This window comes from Balearica regulorum, chromosome 17 (assembly GCF_011004875.1).
Source record: "Balearica regulorum gibbericeps isolate bBalReg1 chromosome 17, bBalReg1.pri, whole genome shotgun sequence".
Taxonomy (NCBI): domain Eukaryota; kingdom Metazoa; phylum Chordata; class Aves; order Gruiformes; family Gruidae; genus Balearica; species Balearica regulorum.
In genome coordinates, this window is record NC_046200.1 from 2939651 (window position 1) to 2954572 (window position 14922).

The 14922-nt window shown below is 37.5% G+C and overlaps 1 protein-coding gene across 10 annotated transcripts in view; it reads left to right on the plus strand.

Moving 5' to 3' along the window:
- Window positions 1-14922, plus strand: part of CLIP1 (CAP-Gly domain containing linker protein 1) — a 72067-nt gene that overhangs the window by 25942 nt on the left and 31203 nt on the right. For 7 of the 10 annotated variants that reach the window (XM_075769661.1, XM_075769667.1, XM_075769671.1 and 4 more), the window contains exons 4-10: window positions 1750-1874; window positions 2963-3179; window positions 6360-6557; window positions 6934-7037; window positions 9177-9237; window positions 10388-10420; window positions 14533-14637. In XM_075769661.1, coding sequence (XP_075625776.1) covers window positions 1750-1874; window positions 2963-3179; window positions 6360-6557; window positions 6934-7037; window positions 9177-9237; window positions 10388-10420; window positions 14533-14637 — 843 coding nt within the window. The remainder of the gene's footprint in view (window positions 1-1749; window positions 1875-2962; window positions 3180-6359; window positions 6558-6933; window positions 7038-9176; window positions 9238-10387; window positions 10421-14532; window positions 14638-14922) is intronic. The other 3 variants (XM_075769668.1, XM_075769669.1, XM_075769666.1) reach the window with 2 other exon arrangements.

Consider the following 14922-nt stretch of genomic DNA (forward strand, 5'->3'; position numbering starts at 1 on the left):
TATATTAGGCTGAGTCATGATAACTGTAAACTTTGTGTATTTTTATTCCATGAAGAGTAATAATTTGCTAACGGTGCCACTTAAAGCAAGATATCAAGGTGATCTGCAGGTTAAATGTTGTTTCAAGACTGCCCCCAGTAAGAGAGGAGAAGAGGACTGCCACCTTAAATATGGACGAAAGAGGTCTCTGTCAGTTTTCTCATTTTAGTAATATCAAAAAGGATTAATTATTCTCCCTTGGTTTTCTGAGGTTAGTGTAGATTAGGATTTTTTTTTTCTTGTCAGCCGAAGCCTTGCATTGCTAACAGAGCTGTCAGCTCTGGGAAGTTGATGAGCCAATAGCTCCAGCATCAATGTGTGTGGCAGCTACTGTGCACTAACTTAGTACTTTGTGTTATTCATGCAAGATAATGTCCTCCATTCCTAGGTTCCTCACAGTTAACCTCTTGTGTTAACACTTCCCAAATGTATTAAAATGAACTATCTAGCGTACTGTGATCGTGCATCTTAATTTATGGCACGAGAAGCTTGTTGTTCTCTAGTTATCCTGGGAAGTTCCCCCCAAGAAATAGAATGTCTAATGTAAAAGTTATATGAAATCCTAATATACTTCTTACTACGTAGAAAGGAAAATTACAGGCTTTGTGTTAGCAGGTTACATCCAAGCTCTCTGCTAAGGCTACAAAATGTTCCTTGTTGTATAACGTGTGTTGGAAAATAAAAGTGAAAAAAGCAATGGCCCTGAAGATGTCTGTGTTGAATCCAGTGAATCTCTTGAAGAGGTTTTCATTAACAGTTGCTTGTTTTCATAATGCTAGATGCAGGCTGAACAGGTTTTCACACAAATAGGGCACAGCATATTATCGTTCTGACCTGCAAGAACCCTGCAGTTCTGGCTTGTGGCCCTTCTCGGCGAGTGTCAGTCATGCTGAACACCTTTTGCTTCTTCGCTTAATTTAATTCTTCCCTCCCCTGGGCATTATGAAAAACTGTATCTTGCAGACATTGTAAGTAATTGGAATGGTTGTAAAGGTTTAACATTTTAAGTTTGAAACCAACTGATTTTTAATCTTCCATTTAGGAGTGTTTGTTTGGTTTTGCTTTAAAAAAGTGAAGAAAAGTTAAAATTATTTTCCCCTCCCTAAGAATTCAAATAGCTGTGTGCATCTAAAATGTTGCTAAGTGCACAGCATTTTGCTTTATATCAGTCCTTTTAAATGCAAGAGGGTTGTACTATGTAGTTTATCTGAACTATTCCTTAGAGAAAATACGAAAGACTTCTTGTTTCATTTTTCCTTGCAGAATTAGAATAAGGAATAAGCAGTGCTCAGAAATCCTTCTTTGCTGATAGAAATTTGTGAGCAACTATAGTACAAATCTATTCAGTACACTGGTTATACTGAGTCTTGTTAAATGTATTTTTAATCTTACAGCCATATTGAGTCATCTGATAGAATCAGGTTCAATCATGACAAACTTCCTGAATACCAAATTGGATGGAACTAAATGCTAGGGAATTGATTGGGTTTATTTTTTTTTTCTTTTTTCTTCTGTAAACAATTTGGTTGTGAAGATCTGTTCAACATCTTAAAACAAACTCACAGGCAAAAGACTATGCAGCTTGAAATAAGAACTGTTTGCGTCATTAATGTGCTTTGTGAACACGATTATACTGAAAGCTTTTTACACTCTATTTGATATTTGAATTTGGAGATGTATTAAATGCAGTTGTGTGTCTTATTGCTGCAGGTTGGTGGAACAAAAGCTGGAGTTGTGCGTTTCTTGGGAGAAACTGACTTTGCTAAAGGAGAGTGGTGTGGAGTAGAACTGGATGAACCTCTGGGAAAGAATGATGGGGCTGTTGCTGGAACAAGGTTAGTCTATCAGCAGATAGCAGCTGCCTAAAAGATTTTGCACCTCTATATTCTATTTTCGGTTTTTTTTTAATATCTTACATGAAACTTTATATCAAGGGAAGTAGTTAGGCTATAAACCCGACTGCTGATGATGTGGGGGGATTGTTAGACGCTGATTTGAATTTTATGACGCCTACACATCTCTGACAGTCTGCAGCAACCCCACGTTCATGGGATTAGTTGATCTCTGCTACTCCCATATGAGTTTTATTCATAGACTGTTAATGGAAAACACAATTTCCTGCTTTTTGAACGTCTGCTTGGTTTCTCAGTGCGAAATGAATGCTCAGTTAAGAAAATACCCCTGGGTATCTAATAGCTGAACTTAAGGGAAATCTTCCTGCATCATAGAAACTGAAAGCTCCTATACCAATAGTTGCCTCATTGTAAAGATTGGGAACAGTATAGCTGCTTCCTCCAATAGTCACACTTTGAAAGCATTAATTCACATCACAATTTCACTTTCATTTGTTATAAGGAACAGTCCTTTAACTCTTTTTAAAAAGGTTTTACAAGGATTGCGCCACCTTAACATAGGTGATCGCAATTTAAAATTTTAAGTGGCTTTTTTATATATATAACCAAAGATATATGTTCTGTGTAATCAAATATGCATGTATGTATGTAATAAAATATAAAACTACTTGATTTAATTAAAATCTGATTTTTATTTTTAAGTCTCTGCTATCACATTTGGCAGCTCAGAGGAATGTATCAAAGAGGAAAGCTATACATGTTAAATTTTGAATCTGAATGGAATTTTTAGGAAACAGAGCTCTAGCTCAAGAGTTTACCCTGTTGAATTTCTGAAGTCTGATATAATCATGCTGTTTCAGCCTCTCAAAGTCCTCTTTCCAGATCTAGTGTTAAAAAAAATAATAATAAATTGCTATCTAATATAGATTAGATTAGATTCTCACCAGCTGTTGCCCTGTCCTTTTAATGCTTTTAGACTATTGATCTAGAATTCTCTGTGAAGCCAGACCATGTATCTGAAAAGACAGAAGTTAATTGAGTACACTCACGTCTGCTTTGCTTTCTTAAAGGTATTTTCAGTGTCAGCCAAAATATGGTTTATTTGCTCCAGTCCACAAAGTTACAAAGATTGGATTCCCGTCAACCACACCAGCAAAAGCAAAGACAACTGTGCGAAAAGTGATTGCGACTCCCACAGCCCTGAAACGTAGTCCGAGTGCATCTTCCCTGAGCTCTCTCAGTTCTGTGGCATCTTCCGTAAGCAGCAAGCCAAGCCGTACAGGACTAGTAAGCTTCTTTTTCTATTGCATGCTTTATGTTCCCAACCAGGAATCCACGTGGCACTTGCCTGTGGTCTACTTGCATAAATTGAGAATAGAACAGATCTTGGGCAGAGTACAATATACATTTAATTGTGCTCTCTCTTTCATTCAAAGCATGCATGAAGGAAGGAAATCTTAGCTAGCCCTGAAGAGTAGCTGAATGTTTGAATATTTAAGCTTACACAGTTAATTCAGGCTAACTGAGTTATTGCAATAAGAAAGGGGCTTGTGATGCCAACAAAGTGAAAAGGCATCAATGGTCTCTTGACTGGAATCTCCATTTAGTTGTTCATTTTCTTAGCACTACCTCTTCGTACGGGGTTTGTGTTTGAAGATCTGGTATGCGCTGAAGCTTCCATAGATCAAACTTGTTTTATCAAGCAGGAAGCTTCAAATTGTCTAAAATGCAAAATATTTTCTTTTACTGTTAAAGAGATGAGTCTGCTGAGAAATACAGAAGTAGCAATTGTCAAGCCTTTTCTGATTAAGAAGCCTCTTTCTTTTCTTTTAGATTTGGTTTTAATCCTATGAACTCATAAAGGCTAAATGTTGCAAAGTACAGTGGCTCAGGTGAATTCTAACACAGTACTAATTCCACTTAATACACTTACTATAGATTCTTTTAAAGTTGCTCTGTTACATAAATGTCCTAATCTTGGGTTGCAGCAGTAAAATGGAAATCTTCTGGGAAAGCTGAATTTTATAGTGTCTCTCTTTTAAGGCAATTAAAAGCATAGAAGTAATTGGGTTTTTCCACAGTCACCCTAGATTTTTTCTTTTTTTAAACCAAGGTACATAAATACATCTAATTCAAAAGAGATCTCTCCCACTGATCTGGAACTGGTTAGCTGGCACCCTGTTCCACTGACCAGCAGGTGCAGAACAAGCGAGGTCGCTTACTGTAGTCCTTCAAAACTGAAGCAGATTACAAGCGAACAGAGGTCAACAGTCGGTCAGGGCAAGAGGGTTAATACCTTATCACAAAAACCATGAGGGATTTTTATTTGGCACAAACATTGGGACTTCATTACTTTATCCATTGTGGAAGATGCAGAGTGCCCCCTAGTTTGAAATCGGTGCATGAACATAGAGTTGTGACCTCAGGTTCGGGGCAGACTTCATGAGCCGATGGTGAAGTATTAATATGGATCTCTACATTTTATTCCATATCCTACAATACTCCAAGCAACAAGAGAGTACAGTTGCACATTGTAAACGTCCACAATATATTTGCTTATTTTGCCTCTGTGTTGTGCCCCTTTTGCATGTTTTGGGACATAACATAAAAAGCTTCTGTAATCCATTATTTCTGGAATTAGAATTCCAGCTTTCTTCCAACTCTTTTTCTCAGACAACATGAGCATTTGGTTACCATCCAAGTTAAAAGGACTGTCAAAATAATTCTGACGCTTTTTCTTTAAAAGTTAAGCTGCTGAAGAAACAGGATTTCCTGACACCAGTTTTGACACAGCAGACTTTTCTTGCTCCAATTTCTAGGAAAATTATAACTTATCTGGAAATTGCTGGGCTCCTACATACCCTTCTCAATTATTCAGGGTTTTTGATGTTTTCTTCCAGTGTAAGAAAAGCAACTGTCAAAGTAGGTGATCTAATGATTTAAGAGTGCTGTCTGATGCAATTTGTATTTATTGCCAAGTCTGAAGGAAGTTGATGTTTCTCTGAAATCATTGGGATTTCTTTTGGCATCAGGAATTAAGTCGAGTTTGATTCGAAGAGCTAGAATTGTTAAGCCTGGAATGAGATATCTTCTAGAAACTGAGAGGATCTGAAACAAGTAATCTAAACATCAAAGTGGAAGATGGTTTATTCTATCTCGTACCTTTTGAGTCACTTTACAGCATTTGCAATGGATTGTAGACGTATCATTCAAGGCTGTGAGTAAGCAAGTTAGATTGTGTAGCACTCCTGGTAACAGAAGGGGAAGTGTGTTTTTGTGATGACAGGAGACGACATCCGTGTTAGGCTTTCTGTTGGGGGTGTAGTCCAATGCCAGCATTCCAGCCTGTATATGGCAACAGTTCTTCAACATTTTGATTTCTGAAAGGATCGTGGAAGAAACATGCTGCTATTCTTGGGCAATACTATTAGACAAAGCTAAAAGTTAACATAACAGAAGAGCAAGCCTTTGTGTATTGGTTTTTGTTTTAAATAAGGCTTTAACTGAGATGTCATTTGCATTTAATACTTGGACAAATATCTGAGCTGTTAAGCTTAAAGTCAGTTTTCATAAGCTGTATTGGCTTTTTTTTGTTCAATTTTTGCTGTTTTCACAACTCTTGCTCACTTTTACTACATAATTTCAGTTTATTTACTTTCCCTTCTAGCTGAAAAACTCTTGAGGAAGTAGAAGACAGGGCCATGCTGTATTTTCACTGACACTGGTTCCATTCAGTGGAGCAGAGATCATGCAAGGTCAAGGAAAAAACCCTAAGGTTCATTTTAGCTATAGTTCTCCAGATTGATACCGGTTTTGTCTATACTCTTTAAGTTTATGCTTTCAGATTTTTTTTTCCCCAGAAGTAATTTAATTCCAAGTGATATAAACATATGTGTTAATTAGATACCAATTGTTCTTCTTCACAAGATTTGAGATGTAAGGCTGACTTTTTAGGTCAAGGTAAATGCTTTGCATCCTGGATGTTTTATTGCCATACTAGAGGTGCAAAATGCTAGTTAGAGTTCCAAAAGCTTTTGATAGAGCATTTGGAAATGTTATACTGTTGCTGGTGACCCAAGATGATGACTGGATAACCAGAGGCATGAAGTTTTTAACTTGCTATTAAAGGGCTGCTTTGCTTTTTTGATGCAAAAAGATGCTTAGAAGTATAATGAGCTAGTCTTTGTGTGAGTCAAGTAAGCGCACCTTCCGTTGAGGCCAGCCTTTTGTTTTCACTTCAACCCTTCCCTCTCCTACACACTAGCTGCTGATTGCTGCAAAGCAGTCTTACTACACTTGTATGACCATTGTTAAAATCTAGAAAATGAAGTCATTTAAATGTAAAAGGAGAAGGTACAGTAGGTTACAGAAAGCATTTGCTTTACTAACCCAATGTTTGTAGCGTCTGGAGATATCCCTTGTTTTCACTTGATACAGAATGATTTTTAATATATTTACTTTGTGAAGTTGACAGAAACATCCTCCCGGTATGCAAGAAAAATTTCTGGTACCACAGCCCTACAGGAGGCACTGAAGGAGAAGCAGCAACACATTGAACAGCTCCTGGCAGAAAGGGACCTGGAGAGGGCAGAAGTTGCAAAAGCAACCAGTCACGTAGGAGAAATAGAGCAGGAATTAGCTCTTGTTCGTGATGGACATGATCGGGTAAGAGTGGTGTTGCTGTTTGTAAAATTAGAGGCTTTAAGACAATTCACTTAATTTCCAAAATTGTGTTTTGTTATTGAAAAGATCTGGGAGTAAGAGATGTTCTTCTAAAACTAAAGTAGTCCATACCTATGCAGTCTTTCTTGTGGGAGCTTTGGCTTGATGGGATAGCAAATCCATTTCATTTAACTGATTTTGGTTGAACGTCTCTGCACATCTCAATAAGAGATGGTTTTCTTTTATTATGTGCGTATTTGAATATGATAACATTCCTGTGCCTTGGCTCATCACTTTACCAAATTGTGATTACTGAGGTATAGATACATAACTTGGAAAAAATTTCCAAGATTTTGTTCTTATTCTTCCTGCTAATTAGCATGTACTGGAGATGGAAGCAAAAATGGACCAGCTACGAGCTATGGTGGAGGCTGCTGATAGGGAGAAAGTGGAGCTTCTCAATCAGCTTGAGGAAGAGAAAAGGTAACCGAAAACTGTTTATTAGTATAAATTTGTTAAAGACAAACTTTGCATTGAAAGCAAATGATGTGGTGACTTTGAAATATGAAACAAATTTCAAATAATGCAAATACGGGCAATTAGTGTATAAAATAATATTGGTTTCTTAAAATTAATACTAGAAGAGAAACTCTTGTAAATTTGGGGAGGGAAAGCCAAAGAAAGTGGACTTTTTTAGAAGCTGTAACTATTGTTTATAGCTGAATTTCATGTAACCCATTCCTTTTATTATTGCTTTCTGTTACGAGGGATTTTATTCGTACTCATATGAAATTGTGCCTGATCTTCTTGAAACACTCTTCTTCCACTCCAAAATGAAAATTTTTATAATTTCATTTCCTGACAGTGCTGGATTAAGAATTTACAGTTTAGTTCTCTTGTGAATAATTTATTACTAGGCATGTTCTTCTAGGTAGGGTCTGTCTCTTACAGGAAAATCATCAAAGCCATGAATTTTAATGCCTTTTCTAGTTGCCTTTTTTAACTGCTTGAAGAAAGGAAGTGAGATTACCAAATAGGTAAAGTGAGGTTAGGAAAGGAATTAATCTGATAAATTGTTGGGACAAGGTTAGGTGAGGAAATAATCTGACAGATTGTTTTGGTGGATTTGGAATGCTTTTGAAGAGCCTTCCCATTGTGAGTCTGCCCTGTAGGCTTGTGTGTGCCCCTGAAATCAGTCAGATGTTACTCTGTCTAAAAGTAGAAATCCCAGATGAGAAAATGCAATGGTAAACCCTGGGCAATTCCTTTATAATTTTCATGCTGCCTTTTTATGGGACCCACTCTCACTGAATTTTCAAAACGAGCAGTAGAGTTAAGTCTGGAATTCTTTGTGTATTCTCTACAAAATATTGCAGTGGGGTTTTAAATTTTAAAAAAAAAAAAAAAGCAGCTTTGCAGCACCTCCGGTAGCCTGGCTGTGGACCTGCTTTCGCTGAATGCCAGGTCAGTGGGGGTCTGTTTTACCGCAGTCCTCCATGGCCTTGAGCTCACCTTCAGCGAGTTGCTAGGCAGCGTGGCAGTGGCGCTGTGTGCTGCTACCCGTTCACCGAAGTGACGTCCTACAGCTGGGAAAACATTTCACAGCTTTGGCAGTGTAATATTTCTCCTTCCTCCCAACCACTCTAGGCTTATTTACTTAGGAAGTTCTCTGTAATATGTATTCAAGTCAGTGTCAGCAGAGACTTGAAGTCAAATAATCTTTAATCCTCTGTTTCCCAAAGCACATTGGTGAGACCCACTTCCAGTAATAAGTTCGTATTGTCCTTTTATTTTAGACATCCATCACTTGTAACTCTCTTTGATGCAATGATTTCTACATCTGTCAGCCAAGCTACAGGCACTGGCAGTGTGTGTAATTCAAAGGAAAGAAGACGTGCTTGTCTCTTCCTTTGCAACATCTTACAGTGTTGACAGTATCAAGGGGAAAAGGAGGGGATCTGGACCCTTGTTCATTGGGCTATACCAGAGTCAGGGGAAGGAAGAAATAACTTTTTACAACTTTTATTTTAAGTCGGATACTAGATTGTCACCTCTGTCTTCTCATTCTAAGACTTCTGTACGGGCAAGGCAATGTTCTTGCTTGTGCTCCCCCACTGCATCTTGCAGTTTATCTTGACGCCTAACATATGTTTGTTGATGCAAGAGTCTTGATGCTAGTTGACCAGCACGCTCGTAGAAGGCTCACGGGTATCTTGGATGCTTCCTAACTTTCTGTTTCTTAGGTGAATGGTAGAAGATACAGAATGTCCGATTAAACTGTTCATTTAGGTCACCTCTTTTGAGGACGTGCAGAAGGGTGAAAGAATGAGAGAATCAATGATGACTTAAAGATTTTCTTTTTAACTCATCAGAAAATGCAACTAAATACTTTCTTTATAGAGCTGCAGGAAGACTGATGCCTTACTTTGTCAGTGGTTGTGTTTTAAAGACAGCGGCTTTCCTTCTCTCTGATGGTTCCTGTGAGAGATTTCTCCTTGATGTTTCTGGCAGTTTGCCGGTACAATCAGAATGATGTCACTGTAGTTCTGATTTCCACTGAAAAGTGAGTTTGAAAGCATTTTGTTTTAGTCTTATCTGAATTTTGATGAATTGTCCCCATAGGAAAGTCGAAGACCTTCAGTTCCGTGTGGAAGAAGAATCCATTACCAAAGGAGACCTAGAGGTAAAATATCTCCAGCTTTGTAAACAGGGTAAATAGTAGGACACAGAAATGCAATCAGTTCAGATGAAGTGTACTGTTCTCTAGAAGAGAAAGACAGGAATGATTAAAAGATGCAGTACTGGTCCAAGCATGCGCAAAGCACATGAAAGCGATTCCCAGTTCTGCAGTCCTTGAGTAAGTCCTGAAACTACAGGATTGCACCCTTAATTCAGTTACATACTTTAGCAAGGGTTGTACTGTGGAATGGCTGTAGTTGTTTGGGTAATTAAATTAATTCATAGAAAACTCTACCTTTTGATATTTTACATTCTTTTATCTTACATCTTACCAATGTTTCTGAAATTGCTTAAAAGTAACCACTACCAAAAAATAATTTTGAAGTTATGAAATTGCAAGTTAATATATATGCCTTTTAAAATTAATACTGAAGACTAGTCCTGTTTGTCTTCAGTCACTTCTTTGAATAATCCCTGTGCTTTCCTCAGGGAAGACTGATTAACAAAAAATGATTTGTCCTGAGAGTTATTGCACACAAAATCTAAACAGCAATTAATGTGTGCAATTTTTATCTTTCTACTGTTTCTATAACATTGGGCTAAACCACAGTATGTTACTACGCAATCAGAATATAAAATATTTAATGAAGGATTGCTCTCAGGTATTTGAACACTGCCAAATTTCACCCCAAATTTCCAATTAAAAAGCAAGATACTTTTTAGTTGTTCTATTGTTGTCTAATCAGAAAAATATTAGAACTTCTTGCACAGCATAAAGTACAAACTTAATTAACTTGTGTTCCTATGCACCATTTATGATTAAAGTGCTAGCCTTATGAAAATTACTCATTTCATATAACATTTCTTTTATTTTAGTCTTCCATTCATTTTAAGATACCTATCTAGACTCTTCATAGAATGCTCCTTTTATTGTTTAGTCCATGGAAAACTTTAATTTTTTTATTTTTTCGTTAAATCAGTCAATAGCCATGGCAAGCCATCTTAAAGACTCTGGTTTGTCAAGCTGCATAACTTCAAGAGTTTAAACTGAATTCAAGATAATGAAATGTATCCTGTTGTTTGTGTTGGAATTATAGTGCTAAGTCTGCAGGTGAAATATTTTTGTTTGTTTGTTTTTTTAATTTTACTGATAGCGAAAGAGGCAGATTTCGGAAGACCCAGAAAATGTAAGAGGGCACTTAAATGTGCAGAGACATCCCATGTTAACAGATTGTGTGCAGAAAATGCTTATACTTATTCACTAACTGCATAATCTGTTATTGAAACATTGACTCTAGTTTTTGTGTGCATGTTGCTTTCAGAGCAATTACAACATTTATTGAAAAGAATGTGTGCAATGACTAAATGTTGTAATCCCCATTAACTGAAGAGAGGGCGAATGTGTCATTAGAATTCTTTAGGGTCAAAAACTTTGCAACTAGTTGAAGAGTATAGGAGCTTGTAGAACATGACTGTCCAGGATCTTGAAATGTCTTTCACTGAAATGTCGGATTTTAGTTGCTTTCTTCATAAAATCCTGCATGCTTTCCTATGAGCTCCTACTGCTGTTCAATAGATGCAGTATGCAATTAGCCAATTAATTTTTCTGAGGAAAAAAAAATCAGTGTGTTCCCCACCTCCCCTGATGTGTTTCTTTTTTTGGCATGAAATGCTAAGGGGAGAGATGATTAAAAGCATCTGAAGAATTAGTGTGCAAAGCTGTCTGATTTTACTGTATCTTTGTGTAGATTCTCTTTGAATTACATAGGAAAAATGTATGTTACCAGATAACAGCAATTGCCTTACAAGACGTTTAAGCAGCCCTCTTGCTTCCATAGCTCAGAATAGTGGAATTTAAAAGTCCTCTTTTTGATTGTACTCAGAAAAATTTATCCCAGGCTGCCTCCTCTGCTGCATCCCCAGCCGAGATAGGAAGTTCTCAAGACTAAAACTGGTTTCCTGCTGTGCATTCTTAGGTATTCCTTTTGCGAAGCTACTTCAAGCGATCTGGGTCTCCTCTATTCTTCCAATCAGGCTCACGGTGTGTTAGAAGTAAATCTGCATGTGCCCTTCCTTTCTCTTGTTTTGTGCACTCCTTGTTTAATCCTATCTTTACTCCTGATTTCCCTATTCTAATTTTTTCCATAAAAATGGACATCTTCACTCTCTAAAGGAGAGAAGTGGGTGATCACTTAGTTTCTAGGCTAATGTTTCATAATCTCAGTCGTGTCCTGTGATTGTTATCCCAGCACGAAGGGACTGAAGGTCGTCTTGCCCCTATCCTAGAACTGATTATCAGCATTTATGGCTTCAGCACAATTTCACAGTTTGACCTATAGATGGAGAACTTAGCGGTAAGGTTTATTTTGAAGTGAAAGAGTAGCTAGAATACTGAATGTGAAGTTTATTTGAGTGGAATTCTTTAAGGTTCAAGGCAGAGTTAAGGCTCATCCCATTTCCCTGTCACTCTTAATCTGTTAGGCTTTGTTAGGCATGTGAAGATGCTTGTGTTTTGGGGTTTACAATCAAATTCTTTTCTTCTTTTCATAGTACTCTGCTCTTCTCGGTTTACTATGCTCTGGGTTTCCTCAGAGAGAAACATAATCGTTTAGATGTTTCTCTCTAGATCATCAGGAGAGAAATTTGAGTGATTCAAAATTTTGTACTGATTTTTACCTCGGGGAAACTGGAGCCTGTCCCTTGGAAATCAGACTTGTTTAAAGGATAATCCCTCATGCCATAAATGGGGAAAAAAGTGTCCAGCAAAGATCTCTGGAATATTTTTTAAATTTATTTTTTATTTCCATTTTTTTAGGACTTTAACTTATTTCCCCTTGTAATATGTAAGAGATGGGGTTACACACACTCCACCCTCAGTAATCAGTGATGGTGTATCTGATCTTTGCAGTAGTGAAGCAATGTCTATAAAATTAATGATCGAAGTGGTTTGGGTTCTATGTAGCATTAAAAAAAACCCCTTAAGATAGCATATTTTGCAAAAAAGTCATGCAGGGAGAATTCTGCAACTATCAGGTTTGGGGTTTCTCAGTTTTAATAGATCCCTTTGGTGAATTCAAGCAAGGAAGGTATGAATATTCAGTTTTTATTTATTTAAAAATAGATTACTTTTCAGACTTACAATTTTGTTGTGGATCAGAACTAATACTAACCTGTCGCAGAGAGGGGACTGAATTACAGCCCATTTCCAAAGGCAAAAACAGTAATCCATGTTCTCATGGGGTTTTTTCCCCCATATATACTGAAGATCTTCTACTGATAGAGAACCAAGCCTGCTGTGGAATGTCAAAAAATAGACAAGTCTAAGAAGCAACTTATAGCATTTGTTGGTTTTAGTATTTTGGACCTAGTAACTACACAGTAAAACATCCAACTGTTTTCAGCTGGAAAAATGCTTAAAAAATTAAACCGCCAGATGTCTGCATGCTTTTGGGAAAGAAGATAACTTGGTGCTGTCAGAAGGAATACTGTGTTTGGAGGATAACAGGCCTGCAGCAAAACAAGAGGCTCATCCCCATCCCACTTGCTCTGCAGAGACTACATAAGATCTTGAACTGCTGCGGCTGGTTTGGAGGCAGTACTAATCAGCTTGTCACTCTATAAATAACACTGTTGTATACGGATTTTTAAATACCACATTACAAAGATCAGAGAAGCAGCAGTGTCCTGCCAGCTGTGCACGTGCTGCTGATTGCAGCAGTGTGGCTTCAGAATTATTCACGTGTCTTCCTGCCTTTTCAGATTCTTTCAGTCCAGCATTCGATGAGTTCGGGTTGCAGGGCTCTCTTCTGTTAACAGTCGTTAGAGGGTTTGAGGGTTGCTGTGTTACTTTGTTCTGTAGTAAATTAACTGTGTAGAGAACTTTCAAGACTGATGGATGCAACTTGTTTGGTTAATAAACACATCTTCAACTTCATTCAGTCTTCTTCTGGACATCCACCTTACTCTCAATGTGGGCCAGCCCTGAAAAGCCACCTTTTTTTTGGGGGGGGGGGTTTTTTTTGAAAAGACACTGTGAAGCAGCAATAGACTTCATAATCCTTTTAATTTGGATTGTTTAGGAAATTTAAACTAACAGTGACCTGTCAAGATTGACACAACATTCTAATCTTGGCACTTCAGAAATAAGCGTGGCACCTGGTTCTTACCTCTTTATATTTCTTTTTTCTCTCCCCCTACCCTTTTCCACACTCAGAGGTGCAGGTCAGATTTGAACGAGCTGCTGAGCTTTACCTGCACACCTCAAACTTCAAGCTGTCTTGCAGGCCTCTGGGAGTATCTGGGTATCAAGTCAGAATATCCAGTATTCTGTCGTCTTGCTAAAAATTCTATCTCTTTGTCAGCAAAAGGCAGGAGGTACCTGCTCAGTTAGTTTCATCTGCTTCCTGCTTCTCTTTAGGAACCTATTAGAATTACAGAGATTTTTTTTCTTTTTATTTTTTTTCCTTTTTTCTTTTTTCCTTTTTTCTTTTTTCCTTTTTTTCATTTTTCTTTTTTTTTTCCTTCCGCATCTTGCTCAATGTATTTAGACTTCAGTAACTATAGAGCAACCAGACTGATTCACTTTTTTACCTGGTTTTGGAGAATCTTACTTGCTGCTTGCTTCCTGCCTGAAAGAGGAGTAGGGAGAAAATCTAGGAAGGTTCTGCAGTTATAGACAACCATTCTCTTTCTGTTTCTATTCAAATAATTCATACCATAGTGACAAATGAATCTTTGGTCTTGGCCAAAAGGATTTTTATGGCTGAGACTTGAGATGCAGCTATTATTTAAAAAAAAAAAAAAAGTTAAGAAGTTTTGATTCATCACATGAGCTTCAGTGAATTTTTGTCCCTTGGTTAATAACTAAATCATTTATAAAATAAGCTAAATACATCAAAGAAAAAAGTTAGGAGGATGACAAGGAAAGGGACTTACCATTCTGTTAGAACAGGTATAGGTATATATACACATATGTATATTTTTACATAACTATTCTAATTTGTGCTGAAAACTTCATGTACTGATAAATAACTTCTACTTGGCTGCATGAAACTTTTTTGTCCATCTTTCTTTGTGATTTTTTTTTTAACTTTTTTTTATTTTACACGTCAGTCCATTTACACTTTCAGTCCATCTTTCTCATCCATAGCATTTCCCTGTTCATTTTGTCCACTGCCTCTTCTCTGCTCATCATTGATAGAAGATTCTGGCAGCACGGCCTGCATGTGGCTCCCTCCTCTTGTGCTGGCATGTGATGGTGGCACCGTTGTGTTCTCTTCCTTTCCCTTTTTACTAACAGACGCAGACCAAACTGGAGCATGCCCGCATTAAGGAGCTTGAACAGAGCCTGCTCTTTGAAAAGACCAAAGCTGACAAACTCCAGAGGGAGTTAGAAGACACTAGGGTAATGGTTTTCACTATTTAAATAACAAGACTGATTTGTGTTGTGGAAGATTTCTGATGACACAGTCTGCTGGGTATAACACATGCTGAAACAGATCCTTGCTTCTGCCATGATCAGTACCTGCTATAGACATAGCTGGAACACTTCAAAAATTAGCGTTAATTTTGAGCTTCAGTGCTCTGTGTGTGTGTATGCCTGTATATGTATACTCATTTTTCTTCAGAAGAATTCAGGTAAGATGTCTTAAAACTGCAAAATTAATACTTGAATCCAAGTCAAAAGTAG